The sequence below is a fragment of the Callorhinchus milii genome, unplaced genomic scaffold (genome assembly GCF_018977255.1).
Source record: "Callorhinchus milii isolate IMCB2004 unplaced genomic scaffold, IMCB_Cmil_1.0 Scaffold1, whole genome shotgun sequence".
Lineage (NCBI taxonomy): Eukaryota > Metazoa > Chordata > Chondrichthyes > Chimaeriformes > Callorhinchidae > Callorhinchus > Callorhinchus milii.
The window spans coordinates 58,390,526-58,417,471 of record NW_024704742.1 but is presented as its reverse complement, the minus strand read 5'-3'; the positions used below and the strand labels follow the sequence as shown (position 1 = coordinate 58,417,471).

At 40.4% G+C, this 26,946-nt stretch overlaps 1 protein-coding gene and 1 pseudogene across 1 annotated transcript in view; one reads left to right on the top strand and one right to left on the bottom strand.

Moving 5' to 3' along the window:
- Positions 1–2,958: 2,958 nt before the first annotated feature.
- dctd (dCMP deaminase) overlaps positions 2,959–26,946 on the bottom strand; it is a 27,037-nt gene continuing 3,049 nt past the window's right edge. The window contains exons 4-7 of the mRNA XM_042341571.1: positions 19,008–19,143; positions 10,850–10,966; positions 5,704–5,800; positions 2,959–3,536 (exon numbers count right to left, since the gene is read on the bottom strand). Coding sequence (XP_042197505.1) covers positions 3,431–3,536; positions 5,704–5,800; positions 10,850–10,966; positions 19,008–19,143 — 456 coding nt within the window. The 3' untranslated portion in view covers positions 2,959–3,430. The remainder of the gene's footprint in view (positions 3,537–5,703; positions 5,801–10,849; positions 10,967–19,007; positions 19,144–26,946) is intronic.
- LOC121850772 lies at positions 13,367–13,462 on the top strand (annotated as a pseudogene).

Genomic DNA, 26,946 nt, shown 5'->3' with positions numbered 1-26,946 from the left:
ATTAACCTTCACACTTGAACTGCCAGTTCTTTCCTCCCATTGGCTTATAAGCTTTTTAAGTTACAGCGCCTTCCCTGTTGCCTTTCCTCTTAATCAAAAATCCTCTCAAAAGAGTAAAAGAGTAAATAAGATATAGTGTGTCGAAATCCACAGCAGAAGGTTGGAAGTGCTGATCAGTCCCTGCGTGCCAATCACACCACTGGCTGCTTGGTGTTTGACGAGAGAAATGTAAAGAACTGCTAGAATCAAGCAATAACCTCCATCTGGTTACGGTGTACAAAGCTCATTTGTTAGTTTATTGGCAATGGTATTGACTTGTTCAAACACACGTGTGAGCCGTTTGTGCACAATGTATTCCACAATAACCCGCTGACTTCTCACTAAAGTTTCAGCAGCCTTATTCAAGCAACAAAAGGCTTCTCTCCCCACCCATTCAATCTAATAAATGTTGCACTTGGTATAGCTAACCCGTCGTCAAGACATCTCAGAGCACTTCCACACATTTTATTGTGAAGCATAGTAGAAACTGTGTATTTGTTGGTAAACTTGGCAGCCAATTTACACACAGCAATGTCCAACAACTTGCATTTATATCGCTCCCTTCACACAGGGATCAATTTCCCACAGACAGCCATGAAGTGAGTGACCAGTTTTATTTAGGGGATTGTTGGCCAGTGTCAGGAGAAACTCCCTTTTCTTTTTGAATAGTGCCATAGGATCTTTGGCATCCACATGAACAGGCAGACGGATCCCCGGTTTAACGTCTCGTCTGAAAGCGGACACCTCCAACAATGCAGCACACCCCCAGCATTGGAGTAGCAACCTAGACTGTGAGGCCAAAATCATGATTTGGTTTCCCTAATAGGTGGAGACTGAGCATGTTATAGTGGTATAAGCACAGGAACTTTTCAGTGAGTCTGGCTATGGGACTCAGACCATTAAAATATCTGCTAGTCAGTATGCTTTGCACTGTATGCATCGTGACCTACTAATTCAATTTTAAAATCAAGAGCAGCAGCAGGGATGATATATGAACTGTGCCTAAGGGCAGGAAAAAATGTAAGCCAGAACAATTCCAATGGAACTCAGTTGCTGACTCGTTTACCTCCCATTCTGAGATGCCACAGGAGCTATAATTGCTGGTGCTATCACTGCCTCTAATATATGTCATTAATTTACCGTAGTCAGGTTTCATTACCTTTTAAGTGAAGGTAATTGATAGCTTAGCCCTCTATTGCAGTTTTGGACAGATGTTGAAGTACATGCTTTTTGAGTATCTCTCCAACGTATTGAGGTCACGTTTCTCTATAACAAAAGCCTGTCAGCAAATAAAGCTGTTTTGAAGTTTGCTGACCTTTTTAGATTGTCAACGTCATAATATTGATAAAACAAAGGTTAAACACCTGCACTTTCTTTAAACATTAGTTATGAAAAGCATCAATTCTGAATCAATGAGAATTTAAATATAAGTTCTCAGCATGCAGTATTGACAAAATGCTCCATCATAATCTCTAGACACCTATTCTGACAGGTCATGGAGTTAGAAGTAGCATTAGAAAGACGTCATACATTCTGAAAGAGTTTCTTTTCTGGTCTTTACAAGATCAGTTTGGATGTAGTTCCCTTCAGCTCAGTTGATCTCATCCTTCCTGAATACTCCCCTTACATCCTCCCATCACAGCATTGAGTTTTTTTAAAAACGACTCCAGCTTCCTGGTCCCAATCACTCTTCCTGTAACCTGTTCCATTCGTTAATTACTCTCTAGATAAAGAAATACTTGCCAATGTCAGTCCTGAAATTGCTCTTTGGAATTCTAAACTTAGTTCTTGTTCATCCTTGTGCATGTGAAAATATTGTTCCAAGTTTACTGCTTCAATCACATTTAAAATGTTACACACATATAAGGTTCTGTCTGAGATTTCTCCCTTTAAGACTGAAGAAGCTAAGCTTATAGCTCATTAATCTGAATTAACTGATCCCAAACTGATTTGGGGATGTAGCCCAACATCCCGTTTGCCTCATTTATTGTTGCCTCACACTCCTTTGACATGATGAACAATTAGTCACCTAACACCCATAGATTTCTTTCAGCTTCCTCATTAGCAAGTTCTATCCCATCCATATGTGGTTTCCTTTTCTTCTTCTCCAGGATTTTGTTTTGTTTAGACGGATAATAACATTAACAATTACCTCCATTTTCTTCTCAGTGATGCTGTAGAGTAAATGTGATGCATACATTACAAATGGCCCATCACCGGAGATTTTATTGAATAGCATGTCCCTGTGATTACAACAAATGAATCACTTACATTAACTTTCAGAAAATGGATATTACTATCCAACTTAGTAGCTGAAATTAAGTCTAAGTGATATGTAGATCTAGGTTTCTGAGGATATATATGTACACACACACACGTTATCACGTGAGCTTATAACAGATGTTTCCAGATATAATAATAATAATAATAATCCTTGCATTTGATATAGCGCTTTTCACGTCGGGAGGACGTCCCAAAGCGCTTCACAGAACACACTGTAAAGTGAATTGACTGTATATTTGTGGGCAAACGCGGCAGCCAATTGCGCACAGCAATGTCCCACAAACAGTCGTAGATTGAAAATGACCAATTTATTATTGTTTTTGTTTTTTTTGGAGGGATTATTATTAGGCGTGTGGAGTAAGGAAACTTGCCCAAGGTTTCGCACTGCCTGGAATTGAACTCAGGTCTCTCGCTTGCAAAGCGAGTGCTCTAACCACTGAGCTACAGGACTCCACAATTGATATTGAATGTAAAATGATGCACTATTGAAAAGGAAAGGAGCATTCTTACTGAGGTTAACACAATGAGACGAGCACAGCCCTGAAATGGGCTCATTGCTTATCTAAGCCACCCCTGGATGCAAAGGTGAAGGGGATTCTTCCCCCACTCCACCCTATCTATTTAATAAATAAAATATTTTATCTCCACCTGTATTTTATTCCCACAAGTCAAATGTAAGTAAACGAAAACAAAATTTCCCACATACAATTCCTAAGCAACCAAAGTGTATACAACAACAACTTACATGTATATAGCACCCCTCATGCAGGGCAGTGTCCCGGAGTGCTTTTTGCTTGTTTTAGCAAATACATTTGTTTTAAAAAATATGCAACATGTAACACCCTCCTCCAATAACATTTGCCTCTGTAGAATTCTTTCTAAAACAAGCTTCAAAAATAAATCTCACAGAGTTTCCTCTCACACCCCTTCTGTTAACAATATTGTATGAAAGAAATTCTTGTTGTGGAAACAAAAAGCACATTACAGTACCTTACGTACATCTAACAGCAGTTTAGTCCTAACCCAACATTTAAACTTTTTTTTAAAAATACAATTCAAGATATAAAAAGGAGCAATTGAGTTTCTCCGCAGTGGAGGATTTGAGGCTTCAGTGGGAACACCCAGGGGCAGTGGAGCACGTTATGTCACGATTTTCAATCTTGTTTATTGAATCAAAATCGATGACAATCTTTCTGTGCTTCGGAGTAAATGGACTGCATTAAACAAAAACAAAAAAGTAGATTAGTACACAAAATAATTTCAGATTTCAAATGGGATGAAATTTGTCACTTTTCATCATGTATTGACGGAAAAGATTAACACAACAAGCAACAGCCGGTAATCTGGAGACACTCACAAGTACTTGCTCTGGTTCCTGACCTAAGTAGCCATTCCATATTTGTGGGAATGAGAAGGTTACCCAATCTTGGGAGGCAGCAAAGCTTAGACATCTCCTATTCTTAACAGAAATCCATACAAGCAGGGGTGTCGCTCGATAGGAATCAACAGCAAGGTTCCCTAATTTTTTCCTTGTGTAGGAAATTTAGTTAGAATAGCAGAAATGAAAATAATCTCTCAGCAGTTTAGGCTGCAGAAAAGTCAAATCCTGGCACTCTGTGAAACTAATTAAATAACCTTTCCCACCTGATGCACATGCAGCCAGCTCCCCCCAAAACGGGCTACAGGTAAGTGCCTATACAGAGTGCCTTTACACCAGATGAATAAAGAGGAAAGTCCAAAGAGGAAAAGTATCCTCAACAACACTTATTAGTGGGTTAGAATGCTTTGAGGGCTAATCTTGGTTACCTTTTGAAGAAAAGAGGCCTAGAAACGAGTTCAAAATGCCAGCAGTTAGTTGTGTGTGCAATGGAATCAGTTATTTTATAGGCTTATCTCTTAACAATATCTTAGGCAAGCATTATCAAAAAAAAAATCTTGAGTAACTGGCATTGCTTCCAAATTGTTTTCATGCCTGCTGCAAGTGAGTCTGCAGTGTTGGGCTCGAAAAACTATGGTTCATGTTGTACAGTACTACAGCCATATGATGGTAATCATACTCACCTAACACACTGCACCATGTTTAAAATCACTTCTGATTTGCTCTCAGTGTCAATTGTGCTGATGAGGAGTTAATAGGTTCCACCACTGAGACATTTCTCAGATTGTCTATTCCTCTCCTCATGGTGATCAACTTATACTTGAGTCAGGACTTATGAAGTTCATTATCACCTCCCCCGCCCAATGAATTTTTAACATACAAACATAAGAATTTGCGAGGTGAAAGAAGACCAAGATCCATTTAGTTCGCCTTCCACCACCCTGGCAGTCGCTTGACATGTCGTGTCCCTAACTATATACTGTATCCTGAGATATTATTTTCTAGCAGAAATCTATCTAATTTGTTCTTGAAACAAATGACAAGAACATTAACCTGCAAACTTAGAAAGTGATTTATGATTGAAAGTTCAACTGTGGAACGTCACCCAACATCCATATTTCCCAGTAACCAGGAGATATTTCTCTCCCTAGCCCGGAAGGCTGAGGGCAATCATAGCATTTAAAGCCCCACCCCCAACTCAGATCAAACTAGGGACCTTTATGATCAGTTTCCCACTGCTACTATTCAACTAAAAAGGAAAGCTTCTTTTAAACTATTTGCTTTCATCTGACTACTGCACAGTGCCATGACCTCTACTCAAACAAAAGGGAAGTGAAGGCAGCCGAGATGTAACTGACACACAGGACACAAGATTGTTTTAGATAACTGAGGAGAGCTCAGGTTAAGAAAAAGAATGTTTACTTGCAAGACTGCCATAAAAATCAATGAAAAAACAACTGGTTACTAATGTTAATGTAGTTACGAGAGGCAAATGTTTGCCCTGTAAACTCCATTAGCAATGCTCGTACGGCTCTATCAATGACTTGCTAGGTCAAGCCAAGGCCATATAGAGCTGCAGAATTCAATTGTGGGTTGACGTGAGGTTACTGATGCAAATGCAAGTTGTTGGTCTCTGCTGGACAGGATTCAGGGTGCTAAAATTGCTTCCAAAGTAAGGGGGAGCGAAGGGAGGAAGAAACAGAACTCAAGCTTTCCACCCTCCACTCCACTCCCCCATCCCATGAAAAGATAATGTTATTTTAGAAAAAGGAACCAGCCAGAACATGCTGTAAATGGTCCTCTCCGGATTTCTTCACGTCACCTCTGCACAACTATGAATTGGTAGGAAGATGTATTCTCCCTAAAAAGACAAATCGGAATAATAGCACAAAAGTGTATCTCTGTGCATATCACAATTTTCATCTTTCAAAAAACACCTGGAGGATTTTCATAGCTCATCATATGTCACTATTGCGCTTTCCAACACTGCATCTTCTACTTACCTACATTCTACACCAGCCATATCTAAAAGACGCTTGGAGGCCTTCATTTCTGCCATTTCACAATACTTATCGGACATGTAAATAATTTTCTTTATGCCTAGACAAAAAATGCAAAAAAATGCATTAAATGCTGATGTAATACACCCTCAAATGGAGATTCAGATTGCATTCTGTGCGAATTTCGTAATATATTGTATTCAATATGATTTGACATAACACGCAGGACTTACAATTGGTAATAATAATTACATTTGATGGTAGGAAATCTAAAAGTGCTTCAAGGGATTTTACTGCCTTGAGTGTAGTGATTGTATTTTGTAGACAAATGCAGCAATTTGTGCACAGCAAAGTCCCACAAATAGCAATGAAGTAAATGACTAATTTTATTTGGTGGATAGTTGGCCAGATCAGGGCAAACGCCCTTCTGTTTTTGAATAGTGCAATGAGATCTTTAGCCACCATCTGAACAAGCAGACAGGTCCTCAGTTTTAACTCAGTCGAAGGACTAAACCTCCAACAATGCAGCACACTCCCAGCACTGTGTTGAAGTGTCAAGTCTCGACTATACAAGTTCAAAGTCCTGATATGGGGCTTGAGTCCGCAACCTTTCGACGCGGAGGCAAAGTGTTACCGACTGAGGCAGACTGACACATAATAGCAAACTGTAAAATTCTGACAAAAAAGCTTGGATTCCATGTTTTTCCAAAAGACCATTGAACCTTGCCTTTTCCCTCACTATCTGTACAGCCCACAGCTTACTCCACACTAGAATTTAATACCCGTTAATGCTCAAATATTACAACACATTTTTGTTTTGGGTTGGGGGTGGGAAAAAGAGTATAATAATAATAACCCTTGCATTTGATATAGTGCTTTTCACATCTTCTAGGCGTCCCAAAGCGCTTCAAATATACTGTAAAGTGAATTGACTGTATATTTGTGGGCGAAACACGGCAGCCAATTGTGTACAGAAGTGTCTCAAAACAGTCATGGTTTGAGTGACCAAATTGTTATTTTATTTATTTCCTTGAGGGATTATTAGGCATGTGTAATAAGGAAACTTGCCCAAGGTTTCGCCCTACCGGGAAGAGAACCCAGGTCTCTCGCTTGTGAGTGCTCTAACCACTGAGCTACAAGATTCCACAGGGTCACCATATTATTATTATAAATCTTTGACACATCATTAAAAAAGATATGGTTACCAAAGTAACATATAGGTCAGAATTCAGTGTACTGTAAAACTCCTAGGGCGCCTGAAGCGAATTCTGTCCTGGCTGCTGAGGTATTACTGGATGAACGATTCAATAGGCGAGATTTCTCATGTATCTGTATTAAAACAATCTCTTGAGCTCTCTAGGGTACCAGAGGCTGACTAAATGCTGGAACTTTCTTTACAGGTAGGTTCAACACCTCTGTGTGACTTCCAATTAGGCCCGTGGAAGTCTGAGTTTCTCATCAGTGTCAGACTGCAATTCCACGGAAGCTTGCAGAACAAACATTGCTTAAGGCTCCTGCAAATGTGACATCTGCAAGAGAACATTTTAGAAGGAAGGGAAAAAGGAAATGTATAAAAGGCAGACTGTAACTGTACCGTGCGCCACAAAGTGTTCCACTGTTGAACACGGCTGCTGGAATTTACTTAAGATAATGTTGTCCGGCTCCAATATCTCGGGGGCGTGACAATGAAATACAACAAAATGGCCCACTTACAGGTCGTCGCTGATGCAGGGATGAACAGGAAGTTCTGCTGACATCACATCCGTTGTAAAGTGACATCAGCATCCCTTCCGCTGCATAGCTCATGCAGGAAGTGATGATACAGAGGAAGGGGTTTTCGTGTTGACCCGCTGACCTGGAAACCAGGACTACATGGCACGAGTCCACAGTAGCTTCACCCTCTAAAGTGAACAGTGAGTGTTCTATCACACTGTCCTGTAGTTGGAACAGTATGTTCTCGAGTCACCAATGGTATGAAAGTGGAATGTGTGAAAGGTAAAGAAAAATCGCTTGAAAAATATGATAAATATTGAAAATGGTTTCCGAATCAAATAAACGGAAACATTTCTTTAATCCATTGACATGAATTTTATAAGTTTAAGCATTATAAGGCAATTATTGTCTTAACAGGTGGCTTAAGTATCCGTTTGGTTTGTATGCACACAGTTCACACACCAAGCTGTCTGCATTGTTCCCTTGTGCACTTTTACTGCAGTGAAAAAGTCGATCAGACAGAGATCTTATCCCCAATCTTGAATTTGCCAATACAAAAAAAGTGTTAAGTAATTGTTTCCTAAAAGAAGGATGTCATAACATTCAGAGAAGAATAAATCCAATGGTCTAAATCAGTGTTCAGCTTCCAAACTTACTGGCTCGACATCAATCAAAGCAACACCAACACAGCGAGGAGAACATTGGTATGCAAAGACTGCACACAGCACCCCACTTCCTGGATGAAAATGCAGCACGACAGGAAAACAATAGTTCAGAGTGACGGTTTACTGACTGTGATGTGTGTAGGTGCTCCACCAACTTCATCCTGACTGCAGCTGGTGAAGCTGTCCAGATTCGTTAACTGCTCACACGCACGGACACACACACACACTGTAACTGCATGGATTTCTCAGAGGGGAGAGGGAATGCGGAACATTACAGCAGAGATCGAACCTGTGGATCATCGACGTCCAGTTAAATGCAGCTCCATGCAGCTAGAGATACAGCTGCTTTTCCCCCTCCTCGCTCAGTTACTGTACCTCTTTTGCTGCCCAGGCTGAGATCAGCTAACGCAGCACCCATCTGCTGCACTGGGTGAGGACTCTACCCACTGGATCTTCGGGAGACCATTATAATAATTTTTTGGATCTCGCTCATTTCAAGTTTTCAAATAAAATTCTGCAGATGACAATTACAGTTCTGCTGTGAAAGCTGCCTTTTAAAATTACATTTACTCTTGTTGGCTTTGAGAGATCACAGGCACAGTGGCAAGGCAGTGAGAGGCTGCTCATTTTACAATCCTTTGAGTGCACAAAGGCAAAGTAAGGATTGAAGCCGTGATATTCTGATTGACCCCGCAGTTCTCACCGCAGTTTGCTTTTCTTGCATGTCTACCACCCGCTCCATGATTGCCTCGTGCCCTCACTACTCAATAATAGGATTTTTTTAAAAAAAACTTACTTCAAAAGGAGCAGATAAAAATCTTTCAATGTAGTTGATCCCACTGTTGGTGGCATTATCACTAATACAATAATAATCTTTTCATTTGATACAGCAACTTATAATGTCAGTGAGACGTATCAAAGCGCTTCACAGGATATACTGTAAGGTATATTTTGTGGGTGAAACGCAGCAGCCAGTTGTGCACAGTAATGTTCCACAAACAGCTATGGAGTGACAAATTTTATTTTAGGGGGGAATCATTAGCCAGGGCACCAGGAGAAACTCCCTTCTCTTTTCAAATAATTCCATAGGATCTTTAACATCCACCTGAAAAGGCAGATGAAACCTTGGTTTAAAGTCTCATCCAGAGATGGTTGTTGTGATATTGGACGAATTATCTACTGCTCTCAATATGTGATCATAAATGTTTTACCAAGCTTTTTTTTATTAAAACTTACCCTGTTTGAAATAAATTAATATACGAAGTAGCACTTAGAAATAAGCTAGCGTAGAGAGCTGCAGCAGCTGTGCAGTCCCACGCCCTGCTATCTAACCCAGTTTTACTGTAGTACATTAGTCATCTTTTTCCTTCAAACATTTCCTACAAAATAAATGCTGGAATCCGTAGATATGTATTCCCCACCACCCCACCCACCTTCCGCTCCCCCATTTCCATAATAGAGATTTTGTTGAGCCATAAAGCCACTGCAGCCAAAGGATCTTAACCAGAACCCAGACCTGTGACCCTTACCACTCTTCAGCTGACCATGAGGTGGCAAGTGATGATATTCTTCCTACCCTCTACCTCTGGGGAATAACCCAGTCTACCAGCAGCATGGCACAGATCAAGGACTGAGGTACTGAGTTTAGAATAATCTGACATTGCACCAATGTTACGTGATACACCCAAGAATACAAGGGGGGAAATATAAGTGCGCATTCTTAAAATCATTGTATCAGTGCAATGCAGCATTGAGTCATTCAGACTTGGGGTACCACAATTGGTCTCTGGCCTAAAAAAGGAGATAAAATCAGCCAAGTTTCCTCTTCCAGATCACTATTTGGAGACCCCTGTTTGAAGGTGTGAGTATATACGATCAAGGCTGGAATGCCCTTCGAGAAGCCTACCAGCCATCACCGGGAAACTTCAACACATGAATGATGATCCTGCATTCAAGTTACGAAAAGAACCAGACACCAGAAGGAAAAGGAGTTAAATGCCCTCAGTAGAGGAGGAAGAGCCATCGATCATCATAGCAAGAGAAGACTTCTCAACCCTTTTAAGCAAAAATATTACTTATTCGTTTTTGCAGAGCACTCTTTGTTAGATGAAGATCCTTTGACAATTGGGTGGAGGTAGTTTAACAATACAGATGTGAGCAGCAGATTAATAGGCCCAATTATTACCTTTGAAAATCCTTATCTAAACAGGAGAGTTTAACACCTTTTTATTACAGTCTAACAAAATAAATGTCAAAACTTCTCAAACCTTGAATACAATTATACAATAGTTGTAAATAAATCAGCTTTTGGAACTCCACCACAGCATGTATGGAAATTATGAGTATATAATTTAAGACTGCAATCTTGTCCGGTTTATAAATTGATCACAAAGTGCGCTGCCCCAACCAAATCCATCTGCAACCATATAATTCCCCCAGTAATCTTTCAAATATATATTCAAGGTCTTTTTGCACTGCAACCTGACATTAATTATGTACACTGCTCGTGTTCTGCTTTGGCAGCCCGTGTTTTAGAAGGCTGCTGATTTAAATTAAAAACAGGTTAAGACTTGCACATGTGGCAATTAGTCATTTGGATTCTGACACCATTCAGGGACAGAAACAGATATGTTTTTGTGAAACTGATAGTATGATTAATTTGGATCAAAGGGTACTAGTTTAAAAAAGAAGTTGCTTTATAAATGAGATATTGAGCTACAAAACAGTACACAAATGCAGCAAATGGAAATGGTGCAACAGTTAAATCTTACCTGACTGGATGATGAGTTTAGCGCATTCATTACAGGGAAACAAGGCCACATACATTGTGGATCCCTTCACATCGGCAGAGTTCTTGTTCAGAATTGCATTTAATTCCGCGTGGCAAACTAAATGAAATGTTCAAAAGGTGAATTACAATCAAAAACAAGGTTCATGAAACAAGTTGTATTTATCTAGCACCTTTTATGGTAGGAGAAATAAAAATACCTCAAAGTACTTTTCAGAGACGACTATATAGGGGAGCAATGAATCAGGAGAGGAGGAAGGAGGATTTAAGGGCATTTAAATTATTTTCGCAGACAAAGTGGTGAGCAACCCATCTCAACGACTACACCCTAGCTCAGTAATGACGGTTGAGCGATGGGATTATACTCGGTCTGTACTGTGCAGCATTAGCCTGTTGACAGCTGAAAAGATTCCTTTTATGTAACAGATAATTTATGTTTTTGCTTACAAAATAGTTACCAATCTTCACAGTATATCCCGTGAAGCACTTTGAGACGACGCCCTCCCGATAATAAAAGGTGCTATACAAAATTTAATTATTATAATAAGGCACTGTATCAAATGGAACTACAGAATGTCAAAATGACTCATTTGAAATAAGGGTTTTTTTTTATTCAAGTGCAGTGACTATTGTAACATGGACAAATACAGCAACAACTCTGTTCTACCAAAGTCCCCAAAATAATTAATCAGTTGATACTGACAAGCCACTAGGAGAATGTTCTGCTGTTTTTCGGAATAGTGTCATGGGAACTGAACCAGAAAAGGCAGACATGGCATTGGGTTAAGGTCTCATCCAACAGACAAAACTTCTAATAAAGCAAATCTCCTTTGGTACTGCACTGGAGTGTCGGCCTGGATTTAGATTTACGACAAAGGCAACAAGCATTTATTTAGCCCCAAGGAAGTGTATCGGAGTGCTTAACAGTGGTGTGGCTTGACTCTGAGCTGGAAAGTGTTGGGGGAGAAAAGAGAGACAACCAAAGGCACAAAGAGAGCAGTCTTCAGGTGTGATTTAAAAACGGGCAGAGAACGGACAAGATGCAGCAAGGAATTCCAGAGAATTGGGGCTTAGTGAAAGCACGGCTGCCAATGATGGAGCGGGGGGGACGAGGCACTTTCCAGCTGAGAAAGGCAGCGGGTAGTGAGGTAGGTTATGAGCAGATATAAGAGGTAAGGAAGTGCCAAAGTTTGAAGAGATTTGAAAGTGAAGATCTTGAAATCGATCCGTTCTGCAACAGGGAACTAGCGGAGCCTGGCAAGAACTAGGGTGATGGGAGTGCAGACCCTGGTATGGGTGAATTTTGAATCATTTGAACCTTGTTAATAGTGAAGCTGGGGAGACTGGCGAGGAGTGCATTGGAAAATTTGAGGCAGGAGGTGATGAAAACAAGAATGAAAATTTCAGCAGTATTTGAACTAAGATAGGGGCGATGGCAGAGGTGAAGGAAGGCAGTCCTGGTCAAGGACCAGATGTGGGTAGGAAGGATTACGGAGAATTGAACCTGATGTCAAACAGCAGCCTCTGTTTGCGTGGCACTAAGTAGTTAGTTGCCAGCTGAGACAGGGAGCGGGTAGTGAAGTAGGTTATGAGCAGACAGAAGAGGTTATTAACCAGTTGTTAGTCGATTGGCGGATTGCTTTCTTGGGGTAATAATCCCTCCAAAAATAAATAAATGTTGATTTGGTCACTCAATCCACGATTGTTTGTGGGATGCTGCTGTGTGCAATTGGCTGCCAATTTTTATATTTTTGTATCCAAAATATACAGTCAATTCACTTTACAGCATATTATGAAGCACTTTGTGATAAAGAGCTACATCAAATGCAAGGAACATTGTTATTATTATTATTATGGTTCCCTGAGGGATAGGCAGGGAAAGTTAAGGAGTTCAGAAATGCAGGTGAGAAGATGTTGACAGCAACCGAGGAGGATGGCTTTGTCTTGTCCATATTCAGCTGCAGAAAGCTCGCGCTCACCCAGCCTTGATGTCAGACAGCAGGCAGTCAATACTTTAATTTATGCAGCATTTCAGAGCGTCCAGAATTTGGCAAATTTCTTAACTTGAATCACAACTTTCAAGCCGGTTTTCTGCAATTCTTAAAATAAATTTAGGGCAAACCAGCTTCAAAAATGAAGACTGCATTGAAGAATTTGCAAAATTCTGGACACTCTAAATTGCTAAGAAAAAAGAGTAAATTTAGACCCTCGTGAATTCTCTGCCCCCATTTTAAGCTGTTCATCAGCCTGCAGGGATATGTGGTAAATAGGCAATCGTTTGATGTGGACGTCACTGTGGAAGCTGGAGAAGTGTTCAGAGAAAATGCGATGCTGAAAACCTGAAATCAAAACCAAATATGCTGGAGCCGCAGAGCAGGTGCAGAACGTGAGGGTTTCTGAAAGACGAAGATAAGGTCGGCTAATGTTCTGGGCGGAACCTGCTGTGAATTTCCAGTCCTTTCTGATTTTAATTGTAGAAAGGACGCATTTTTTGCTGCTGGCGCTCCTTCAGCAGCACATATACTAAAATTGGAATGAGAAAACTAGCGTGGTCCCTGCATAAGCATGACAAATTCGTGAAGCGTTAACTTTTTTTAAAAAAAAAGGCACAATGGGCTGAAGGTCTGTATTCAATGCTGTAAATTTCTACGGCTTGCCAAAAAGGTCACACAATGGTACTGATTTTTGGGCTGTATATATAAATGCAAGTTGTTGTTGTTATCCAGAACATTAGCCAATCTTATCTTCCTCTTTCAGAAATGCTCACGTACTGCACCTGCTGTGCAGCTCTAGCATTTCTGGTTTTGATTTCAGGTTTCCAGCATCGAATTTTCTCTGAATACTTTTCTTCAGCTTCCACATAGTGATGTCCATATCAAACGATTGCTATTTCCCCCATGTCCCTGCAGGTTGATGAACAATCACTGGGAAAGAACCGTTGTTTTGTTTTGTACCATTTCAGCATTTCAGCCTAGTTCTCAGGTTTTGAACTGATTGATAGATCTACATCACAATAAAGGAAGTCGCACACTGAGCAAGCTGGAAAAGTGTGGGGAAGAGGGGATGGGAGAAAGTACACAGTTGAGGATGTTGCCTCAAATAGTCAAAAAGAAAGGTAGGTGTGTGTGTTTTTTTTAACGATTCAAAAGTAGGGAAAGAAGCCAGAGGGCAAAGATTTTATCATAAGAGTTCCAGAGTGCCACGTTGAAAGCTTAGCCACTGACAGTTGGGAAGGAAGGGGCAAGGAATGAGCAGTAGGTCAAGTTGGATGACCAGAAAATGCAAGAAGGAAAATAAGGCTGGAGGAGATTGCAAAGGCAGTGGGGTATTGTTTAGCTTAGATACCAAATGTAGTCTCTTCCTTCACTCCACCCTTTGCCAAGGAATCAGCAAGATCTACAGATCCACATGAACAGTTAAACCTTGTCAGGAGCCATTGAAAAGGAAGGGAGGGAGGGTTATTTTGCCTCCTGCAACCCAGGAATGGCTTGATCTGATGAGCTTCGAACACATGTCTGCAGTCTGATAATAATAATCCTTGCATTGGATATAGTGCCTCGTCACATCTGAGATATCTCTAATGAGATATTCTAATGTTGCAGCCACTGAAATGTCCCTGGTTGCCAAGGAGTGGGGTGGATTAGGATGCAAAGTGCCCCCTTCAAATATTCAGGAAGGGCAAATTAGAAGCTCCAATTGTTTAGAAGAAAGCAACTCCTAATGGGATCTTATTATAGCTAAGCGAAAGTAGGTGCCATTTTTCAATGTCTTGCAACCTTTATAATCATACCATTTACATGAATGCAGCTTTATCCAAAACAAAATCCCAACAGAGATGGTTGCGACATTTATCTCCCCCCATGGCGGTTTTATTACTGGAAGATCAAAAAGTGTGAGAAGCAGCTGAGCTGCACCCTGTGGAGTGCCAGGATTGATGAATTTTCCTGTATAAAATATATTTACCAGCCAAGTAACTGGAATATGGGAGTTCCAGTATTAAAATATTTCACTCAAATGAGCAATTAATCTATTCTCTTTGTAGAGAGAGTCTATGTTTAAAATGAAGAAGACACTTCAGATCACTGAAACTTACAAATACATCAGGATAACGCTCTATATAATGGTCTTATCCACAACTTTGCTATCCCAAATCATAATGGAGAGACAAAAAAGGGAAACATTTACCTGCTGCAAATATCCAGCCTGTAATCATAGTTTCAGCCTGGAATATACACTATAGACACCCCTACCCACCACCATCACCAGTCGTCTCTCAATAAACAGAAATAAATTTTGCCTCAGGAAACATTTAATTTTTCTGTGATACAAGATAGAAAAAAAAGCTTTATTTTTATCCAGCTGTTTTTCATCGAAAGACCTAAATACACTTTACAATAATCGCTGCCAATTGTTTTATCCACAAAGCAACATCCTACAAACAGCAACAAACTGAATACCAATTTTATTTGTGGGATTGTTGACAAGAACACCAGGAGAAACTCCCTTCTCTTTTTGAATAGTGCCATGGGATCTTTAACGGCCCCTTGAACAGGCAAATGGGACCTCAGTTTAACGTCTCATCCAAAGGATAGCACCTCCGACAATGTAACACACCCCAGCACTGCATTGGAGTGTCAGCTTAGACTGTGTGAGTTCATGTTCTGAAGTGGGGCTTGAACCCACAACCTTCTGACTCAGAGGCGAGAGTGCAACCACTGAGCCAGGCTCACCAGATATGTGGCTTGAAACCAAAACCCAGACGAGAGCGTTACCCACTGTACCAAGCTAACACTCGGGTATAAATACTAAGTGCCAGGACAAAGACATTAAAGAGCTTCAGCCGAATATTCCTTCATTAAAAAAATCCCCAAACAGTTGAAAATGCTGCTTACTTTATCAGCAGAGCACTGTTTTTTTGTGGCAAGATAGGGTAGAGGGTAACGTGCGAAAAACCGAGGCCCTCCTGATTGGCTCACGTCAGCGCCTCCGCACCTCAGCGCTGAAGCATCAGCATCCAAGGCTGCACTCTCCACCTCTCAAGCGTCAGACTTGAGTTTTGTTCGACCTGAGCTGTCCTTCCCTCACATCGCACCACAACTGGCACCGCCTTCCATCACCTCCGGAATATCGCCAGATTACGGCACTACCTCACCCCTCACGCTGCTGAAACCCTGGTTCACGCCTTTGTCACCTCAAGGCTGGACTATGGGTACCCTCCGTTCCTCTGGCTCCGGTCTGCTCCACGTCCCCCGCCCCAACCGCCCTACCATCGGTGGCCGGGCTTTCAGCTTCTCAGTCCCTAGGCTCTGGAACTCCATCCCCCAGTGCCTTCGCCGCCTCCTCCCTTTCCTCCTTCAAGGCCGGTCTCAAAACCTTTCTCTTTGACCGTGCCTTCAGCTCCCCTCTCGACTCTCTTCCTCCTCCTCGCTCCCTCCCTTCCCTCCCCTCACCATTTCCCCCCTCCTCTCTCCCTCCCTTCCCTCCCCTCACCCTGACCATTTCCCCCCAATGCTCGGGTCATGACCCAACTGTGCAGCGCCTTGGGACGTCCTCCTGACGTGAAAGGCGCTCTATAAATGGAATCTTGTTGTTGTTGTTGTACTTGTCCTGCACTAACCATTTTCCTGAGTTGCACAATAAAAGGTTAAAATAATTTACTCTTTGATTTGTAGCACTAACAACTGTATGAATATTTCATCTTTTTGCACTACACTGCAATATTTGGAAATCGTATTCTCCACATATATAGTGCAGTAGTGCCCTCGACTGGTGAAGATAAGCAACAGGCACATGAGAGAACATGACAAAAAGCTTCAAAGAAGGAGCCACGTGCATTGACTGAGCAGAAATGCAGGTCAGTCTAACAAAAAACCTTAGGGATCATCTATGGCTACCTTTTTGACTGGATAGATTTTCCCCCGCATATTTAATATCCTTTTTTTATGTTGAAAAAATATATGTGGGGTCTCGCAATCCCCTTTCTGGGCAGAGAATAGGGCAGATACATTGTCTGATCTCAGTTGGAGTAGGAATAATTGGCCTTAGAAAGCACTTACCTTTTTTATTGTTGTCAGTCAAAAAGGTTGCCATAGATGTTTTCGAAGGTCTTATCGAACTGACCTGTATTCTGGTCAGTCATTTATATGCCTACTTGTTTGATTCTTGTAATACGTTGAAACATCACAAAGCACTTACAATAATTATTGTCAAATGTACTGGTTATTTTTGTTGGCAAAAGCAGCAGCCAATTTGCACACACCAATGTACCACAAACAGCCATGAAGTGAATGATCAGTTTATCTGGACAAATGTCTTGACAGGACAATGGTAGAAATTCCCTTCTCTTTTCAAACTGGCAATCGACCTTTAACAGCCAACAGGCAGACCAACCAGATGTGTTGTCTCGGTCTCAGTTGAAGGACAGCACCTTCTGCAATGTAGGAGCAGCAGCCTACATAATAGTTCAAGTGATGATGTGGGGCTTGAATCTAAACGAGACAAGCTGCAACTTAAATGTTACAACATGTAGAGAAATTAAGCAAAAAGTTGCTCAACAAATGCTTGATGTTAAAGGCTGCAGCACTGGGGGAGGCCAGGGATTATTGGAGACAAAAGAATCAAGCAAAGAGAAAAGTATGGTAGAGAATGTTGCTTAGGAGAACTCTTTGAACATTCAAAGCTCAATGTTCAACAGACCACAGTTACCATCTACTGCATATAATAAAGTATTGGTTTACTGATACAACTCTCCAATGTATGCCAATGAGTTGTAGAAAGCTGCCCTTGTATTAAGGACTCCTTTGATTTTCCTTGGCATTAAGATGTCTGCGATTAATAACTGAAAACCCTACCCACTTCAGTTTCTCATATTATAATAATAATAATCCTTGCATTTGATATAGCGCTTTTCATGTCGGGAGGACGTCCCAAAGCGCTTCACAGAACACTGTAAAGTGAATTGACTGTATATTTGTGGGCGAACGCGGCAGCCAATTGCGCACAGCAATGTCCCACAAACAGTCGTAGATTGAAAATGACCAATTTATTATTGTTTTGGGTTTTGGAGGGATTATTATTAGGCGTGTGGAGTAAGGAAACTTGCCCAAGGTTTCGTCCTGCCTGGAATTGAACTCAGGTCTCTCGCTTGCAAAGCGAGTGCTCTAACCACTGAGCTACAGGACTCCACTTAAAGTCTTCAAAGGAGAAGGAGACTGAAGGAGAAGGGCTAAAATTGAAGTTAAAATATCAGAATGGTTATGAAATGCTTTCACCTACAAGTACTGCTGGGTAAAAGATCATCCCTCTTTATGAATCTGGAAGATAATCTCCAAGTACTGCTCAATACTGCGATACACAATCCAATTACACTGTCAATTCAATACCCAAATTTGATATGAAATCTGTCAAAGATGAATGGCAGTGCAACTGCAATGATTGCCTAGTTTTGTAGACAAACTCGGCATTCAATTACACCAGCAAAGCCCCACAAATTTAGTTCATCTGGATAGGTAACTGCCTAGATGCATCCTTCTCCTTTCAACTCATCTCTTGGGATGTTTCACGTCCACCAAAACAGGCAGGTGGGAATCTCGGTTTAATAGCTCATCGAAAGACAGCAACTCCCAACAATATTTAATGGAGAGTGGAACTAAGAGTAAAGGCATCATGATCATTCATTTTTTCTGTTTCTGTTGTTCAAGTTCCTAATTTTAGGAGTTCTATATCCAACCAGTTGTAGCAGCATTATGTAGTATGTGCTGGAGTGACTTCCCTTATAGGAAGTCCTCCTCAGTGGTAGATTCAGTATTTACATCAGGCAAGCACCACATGGGCTTTCAGTCTCAGACAGATGACATGTACAGTGTGGGTGGAATGGCTTCCTTCTGTGCTGAAAATTTCTATGTTGCTAAGTCCTGCAACGTGACTTATTCCACCAGGTACCTTCCTACCTTCACGTTCAATAAACAGCCACTCCAGAGATGAACGGATTAGAGAAAGATCAGACCATCTACGATCATGCACAGGTCTATGAAGTGGGATGTCTCTAGTTCTGTATCTCATACTGAATTATACAATAGCCATAATGTACTTAAAATGCTCATAGTGCACTGAAGAAAGAACCTTGTACTTTTAGTTCTTACCATACAAATATTTGGTGTCCAGTTTATTTGATGCTTTTCTTGCCCAAGGTAAAAGATCGTCACTGCAACCATTTGGCATCCCATTGTATCCTATGCCAACAATCTTGTTTTCAGAGTTCACAATACATGCTCCAACCTATAACAACAACATTATCTCAGATTTCCTATTTGCAATATAATAGTCTACTGCAAGTAACTCAGATCTGGTACATTTAACATAGTATTGTAGTCCAGCAGAGAAAATGTGATGTTTTGAAACATGTTGGAATTATCAAACCTGCTATCAAATGTTTCCATCATATATTGGTCCTAAACAAAACACAAAATATTGCCGATGCTTGAAACAAGAACAAAAGTCGCTGGGAACACTCAGCAGGTCAGGCAGCATCTATGGGGAAAGGAAAGTGAGTCAACGTTTCGGGTCCACGGTTCTGATGAAGGGTCGTGGACCCGAAACGTTGACCCACTTTCCTTTCTCCATAGATGCTGTCTGAACTGCTGAGTGTTCCCAGCGACTTCTATTTATTGGTCCCAATTTGTTTCCTGCATTCAGATGCAGAGTTTGACAGGATAACGTAAGACAATAGCCCAGCTTTTCCTTCTCTGTTATGTGTATTAACTTCAATAATAGTTATAATGAGAAAATAATACTATAATAATGAATGTTAAATAATCCCTGCATTTGATATAGCTTCCTATCATGTCCTTGCATCAAATCAAAATCAGTGTAAGTATGTCATTGAAAAGGGTACCAATAGATCAGTTGCATTTAATATCCGAGGGCAGCCACTGATGGATTAAATAGCTGGAGAACTTCTAAATTTAGTTCCATTTGTGTACTAGTGATAGAAGAAATATTCACACTTTCTTATATTTCAAGATATATTTCAGGATATTACAAGATCGCTGCAGCAAGGATTCCAGATGGGCAGTGAATCCAATTCTTTATTCCATTAAAGAGCATTTTCAAGAATGTACATCCAACTTTTAAACAAAAGTGTATTTTATGGATGTTGTTCACTGCATGAGATGGAATAAGATATGTTGTTACAATAAAAGATTACATTTGTAAAGAGAATTTCATGTCGAGAGGACGTCCCAAAGCTATTATAATAGCTTTACCAGAAAAATTGATATCTTTAATAAGTGGAATAAACCCCAATCAATTATTGTATCCAGCTTGACGTATTTACAATAATCAATGCACGTTCAGTCAAACGAACATTATAAACAATGATTCACTTCCTGTAAAGCAAATGTTATCATTCATATTTTTCCTCTTCAATCAGGAACATAAGAATTTTAAGGCGAAACAAGACCAAGGATCATCTAGTTTGCCTTCCACCATCATGGCAGTTGCTTGACATGTCATATCCCTAACTACACACTGCATCCTGAGATATTATTTATAGCAGAAATCTATCTAATTTGTTCTTAAAACAAATGACATTTTCTGCTTTCACTGTCTCCCTCGGGAGCCTGTTCCATAAATCTACTACTCGCTCACTGAAGCAGTGTTTCTGTAGATTTGTTCTGAATTTACCCCCCTTCAGTCATAGGCCGTGTTCTCTGGTTCTACTCTTCAGTACAAGATAAAACAGCTTATCATGATCCACATTATCTATTCCCTTCCGAATTTTAAAGACCATAATCATATCACCCCTCAACCTTCTCTTTTCCGGTGTGAACGTGCCCAGTTTATATAATCGCTCCTCGTAGTCCAGTCCCCCCATTCCCTCAATCATTTTGGTTGCCCTCCTCTATATCCTCTCAATCATGGCAATATCTTTTTTATATTGCGGTGACCGGAACTGCACACAGCATTCCAAGTGCGACCATGATTTATAAAGTGGCAGGATTACCCCACTATTTCGGCTCAATATTGCCCTTTTAATACAACCCAGCATCTGGCATACCTTATTCACAGCTACTGAGCACTGTTGGGATAGCCTCAAATAATTAAAATGTATGCTCATTATGGGCATAAACAGTCATAAAAGAAAACAAGAGAAAAGAGCAAGAGATGTTTGATTTTCTGAACCCAAAGGTATTTGATGTTGTGTACATGACCTGTTGGAACAGTAAAGAATTTTAGGTGTGAACATAAATTTAGTAAAGGATCAGGTTGTAGCAAGTAAGCCTTCACTCTGAGTATATCTATACAAAAAATGTGTATAATGTCTCACAATCACTCTAGACAATATTTCAAGAATGCAACAGGGAGTGATTTGAATTCTAGAAGTTCCTCTTCATCCAGACCAGACTAGAGTTAAACTCTGCATGCAGCACAGTGATAAGGGAAGATCTGGAGACCTTAACAAGTCCTAGACCTTGCCTTCCACTAGTCTCGGGCATATGTTACTTAATTCCTGCGTAATGTCTATGGCCTCCAGACCAGTAGTTTGCATTTAGTTTTCTGCCACATTTATATTGCAGGAGTATTGTAGAGGTGTTTTCATTGCAACAGCTGCATTGTGCAGTTGCTTCAAAGTCGTGAATCATTCTCTGGTGGCCGCATTCCCCCCCACCATTTCTGGGAATGGTCCATACAAGAGTGAGAGCTCAGTCAGACAAAATGGCATATAGCACTGATGGAAACACTGGGGAGCATCTTGTATATGTTACCTACAGCACCTCATCATTGGTAGGTGAGCTGTCCTGCTCTCTGGAACCCAATCCTGGAGTCCCTTTGATTTGCTCAGTCATTCACCTTGTTCAAGGTCCGTCTCAGTATCTACCTGTGTGATCATGCTTTCAGTCATCTTGCCCCTCCCCAACCCTCTCAGCTCCCACCCCCAGCTCGGGTGCCAATCCAGGATTGTTAAGTGCTTGGATATGCTCCAAGGCTCCTGAAATCACAGGTATAAATGTAAATTTGTATTCTATTGGAGTGGAACCTTGATCAACTGTAATAATAAAAATTAGGATTGAACTCATGGAAACCAAGTCAATATCTAACACAACCTCTGATAACCAGACTTTTTGTATTTTCCCAAAGGTTTTCTCAGACCTCTCTTGATATTCGAGAGCATGGAGAACTGTCTATTTAATGATTAGTCAAATAATAATAAGTAATAATCATGTTTGCATTTGATATTGAACCTATAAAGTAAAAACAGCCTTGTAGGTAATAGCTGTCTAATGTAGTATTCACAGGTAATCACAGCAGCAAATTGTAGATAGCAAGGTTCACAATATGATTCCCACAGATCAGTTTCCCCTAAATAAGTTCAGAAAAAAAACTCAATTTCACGGATAGAAAATCATCCCCATGGAGCATTAATCCAAGATGCAGTGTTGTACTCAGGGCTTTTCAGGTGAATTGTGTTGTTATTATTATTCAAAAGTCAGGCATTGTTTCAAAATACATTTGAATAACATTCCTTAAATAAGGAAAGGAAGAAATGCTACAATTTTGACTCCAGTATAAACGCTGCAATTTTGACTCCATATTAACTTCATGTTGGCTTCAGGCATCTGTTACAACTGTGATATTTCTAAATTAAACAGAATCTTCCTTCACACATTTCCTTGAGGATTCAAAGGTGTGTTACAGATACCCTGGAAAAGCTGCTTTGAGTTGCTTCACAATGCCTAACCCTAACCCTAACCCTTCTCTGACCTCTAAATGTGTTATGAATTCCTGAGACAGTTTTAATGAAAAAATAATTCAACTCAACTGCTATATCTTTAATATTTCTTCCAATTTATCTTTTGAAGGACCTACCCGATCATCAACATCTTGGCTTAGTTAGCTAAAGAAATTATTTAGCATGCTTCTGCTGTTATTCCGCAATTTGCCTTTCTATCTCTTTCTTAATCATTCTAATAGTCAAACTTATTATCCTCAAATGACCCTTGTGTGATTCATTTCCCAGTATTTGTTTTTTATTGCAGACATTTATCTGAGACTAATCCAACAGAAACAAGTTTGACAAATTTCTTTCTGGTCCATCAGTTCCACTGATATCAGGAGATAAGGCAGTGTCAGGAACTAACAGAGCCTAAGGAAATCCAGTAAACCACAGGAGAAGTCATCCATGACGGATGCACTGTCTGCACTTTGATTACATTTACTTAATATTTTAACCTCTTTATTGCATGTATCTTTAATAAGAGGGAGAAGAAAGTCAGATGTGAGCTAAAGGTTATTTAAGCAATCAAGCCTGGTTTGGTTGATAGCACGCTTGCCTCTGAGTCAGAAGGTTGTGTGTTCAAGTTCCAAGTCAAGATTTTGATCTCAAAGTCGAGGATGTCAGTCTGATACAACAACAACAAGTGACATTTGTATAGTGCCTTTTGCATCAGGTGGACGTCTCAAGACAATGTTGGAGAGTGCTAGATTATCAGAGGTGCCATCATAGGCGGCGGGTGAAAATATTCTTTGGGGGAAGGGTTGGTTTACTTAAGACAAGTGACCTGTTGGCTTGACTGACTGGCCCATCAGTCAATCAGAGGTGAGGATGCTCCGATGAGCAGTTTACCGGACCAGATGTGGGTGGGCCCTGATGACGAGTTGGGAGAGGGGTAAGAGGGTGACCGCGGGCGCTGTTGGTTGGTACTGCTCGGAGGACTGACTGTGGTCCTCCTTGGATCAGGGCCTTCGCCCCCAGCTCCCCTTAAAGAGGTGAGCTGTAGACAGATTCAGGGGAGGGCTGAGTCCCTCTAGCACTAGCCACTCGCCACCTATGGCTGCCGTCCTCGGATTAGATGTTAAACCAAGGTTCCGTCTGCTCGTTTAAGTGGACATGGCACTATTCAAAAAGAGAAGGATGTTTTTCTCAGTGTCCTGGTCAACAATCTCCCAGATAAAATTGGTCATTCACATCATGGTTATTTGTGGGATGTTGTTGTGCGCAAATTGGCTGCTGTATTTGGCTCCAAATATACTTTGCAATGGATCCTCTGAAAAATTTTGAGATATTTTGATGATGTGATAAGTCACTATATCAAATGCAAGGATTATTATTATTAGCCTTTCAAAAAGCACATGTACAATTTATATATGGACTTCTTTTGAAATAGCTACAGACAAGAGAATCTTAACATGCCTGGCTGTAAAAACATTCACTAATGTCCAAACTTTTGCTATATTTCATCATTCTGGAGCCCACATGCTCCCTCCCGCATCTCTTTCAAGGTTCGGCCTCAATATATACTTCTTTCACCTCGAGAGGAAAGTCATCTTTCCTCTCCCCATCCCCTTTGGTTCTCACCTCCAGCCCGGGTGTCCAGTCAGCAGTGTTAAACACTTTGAGACATCCTCCCGACATGAAAGCCGCTATATAAATGTATTTTGGTATTGCATAGGTTTACATCTTCCCTTAGGAATAACACGATAAAACTTTCGGTACAAACGATATTAATCATCACCTATATCACAGAGTAAAATCACAAGCCAGTTTAAACTAAATCATTCAACCAGTGAATAATTCCTTTAAAATTTCAATTGCATCACATAATGCCTATCATTTTTCCCCACAATGATTTTTCTGGTCTCATGTGGCCTAAAGTTAACCAGCCAACTTTAGACACTTGTGTTTACAGCCAGGCTATCAGGTTGTGTTGTGATTGGATCCGCTTACCAGGACATAGGTGGCTGTATCACTTTACCCAAAGAAAAGATTTGACCATTGAGGTTCAGTACTGCTTGCCTTTTAACATCGAAACATAGGTTGCTGAATTAGCAAGCGTTTCTGACCAAATCTGTCCACATCCTACATTGGCTGGTCATCTGTAGTTCATATGAAGCTACATGACGAACAGTTGAAAAAACCCAGTACCACTAGAATATTCAGCTATATTTTATCCTTGGTTGATAATTTTATAGAAATTATAAATAACAACTTGTATTTATATACCATAAACCATGTGCGACAATGTCTCAGAGCCCTTCATAATAATGGAGTCGGAGCTCAATCAAGGAAGAAGTGTGGGGAGGTGGGGGACAAAAGGTGGTGACTGTAGGCACAGTCGAAGCAGTATGTTTTAAGGCAGCATTTAAAGACAGATAGAAAGAGTGTGAAGTGGAAGGAGGGAGAGTGTGGGTTTTGGTTGTTGGGGGTGTAAATAACTGAAGGATCAGTCACTAATGGTGGTACAGAGCAGGATGGGAAACATGCAACAGGCCTTAGTTAGCCATATCCGAGGGCAAACAGAGATGTGGCATAGGAAAAGGTCAGAGAGATAGGGAGGTTCTAGGGTGGGAAGGGACTTATAGGTGAGAGTGAGGTTCTTGAAGTCATAAATAAGAAAGCATATAATTCTAGTGGGTTGATTACTTCTCAATGGATTTTTTAACTAAGAAACGGATTTCATAATTTAAAAATATGAGTCTGAACTGGACCTCATTTCATCAATTGAAGTTTGTCATGCTAGTTATGTGACCCTAGGGAGCCCAACTCCAAAAACAGGTAACAGATTGACTTGGAATAATAATCCCACAAATTAGTGTCACAGACCTCTGGATTTCATAATGCAGAAATCCATTAAGAAATACTCCAAATCAACCCCAGTTTCCAACTAACATTATGATGTCAGCTGGGTTCAGTTAGTAGCAATCTTGTCTCTGAGTCGGAGTAGTGTGGATTCTATAAATTCACATAATGATGTCTGACACTGTAATGCAGTGCTGAAAGCACACTGCAGTGCCATCATCAGTTAAGACTTTAAACTGAGGTCTAATGTGCCTGGCTAGGTGGACGTTAAAGATCCTAAGGCAGTATTTGAAAAGTGAAGGAGGTATGTAAAAGCAGCTTGATGTTCTGGTAGGTTGGTGTTCTGTAAGGATGAGATTGAATGGGCCAAAAGTCCTTCTTCATCCAAACCGATCTTGCGATCTTGTGGTTTGCTTTCCATCAATCCCCAAATAAAATTGATCATTAACTTCACAGTTGTTTGTGGGATATTGCTGTGTGCAAATTGTCTGCTTCATTTGACAAAATATAGTTACTAAACTTTACAATGAAATCCTGTGAAGCACGTTGAGATGTTTTCCTGATATGAATGGCACCAGTTAATTTTTTTTCATTATTAGAACATCCTATTTTCATGTATTATAAACACTGTTAAAGATCCACGCTGATTTTCCACTTGCTGTGCCTTTCTTCTCATGGCAACTCCATGGGCTGTCATGAGAAGATAACAGAATTGTGGAATTTGAAGATATTTACATTCTTTTACAACTCAAAATATCTTCGTTATCATGGTGTGGCTTTGATAGTGGGAATAGGGAAAACACTTTGCTACTAAACATTCCCCATGCACAAGCACTGCCGCAGAATACAAAATCAAACTTGTTATTGCAGTTAGGTTAGCTCTGCGTTATTCTATGTCACTTTTTATGTTTTCAGCATCCATTCCACAATATTGAATCTCTAACCATTGTTACATTTACATTTATAACAACGTTCACCCTTTTATTCGTTTACCAGGTTTTTGCTCTCCCCTCTTCTCAAAAAGAAGTGTTTGCTTTCTTCTTCTTTCTACTATGGCTAAGCGTCTTTGAGGGCAGGTCATCCTCCAGTATCCGAGCTCATTTTTGTATATTTCCCAGTTCAACAATGAGCTATGTTAGTCGATTGGCAGATCACTTTCCAGGGGTAACAATCCCTCTCCCACCCCCCCAAATGTGATCATTCAATCCAACACTATTTCTGGGATACTGCTGTGCACAATTGGCTGCTACATTTCACCCATAAAATACACAGTCAAAATTCATTTTATAATGAATAAATTTAGATATAAATTTAGATATAAATATCTAAATGAGATGGAAAACATAAACCCAGAATACTAATAACAAGAGGACACAGTTTTAAAGTTGCAAAGGGCCATTTCAGGACAAATACCAGGACGTTTTTCTTTACTCAAAGGGTAAATAACAACTGGACAGGTTTCCTGGAAAGGGGTTGAGGTCAGGACAATAGTAAAAAAAATT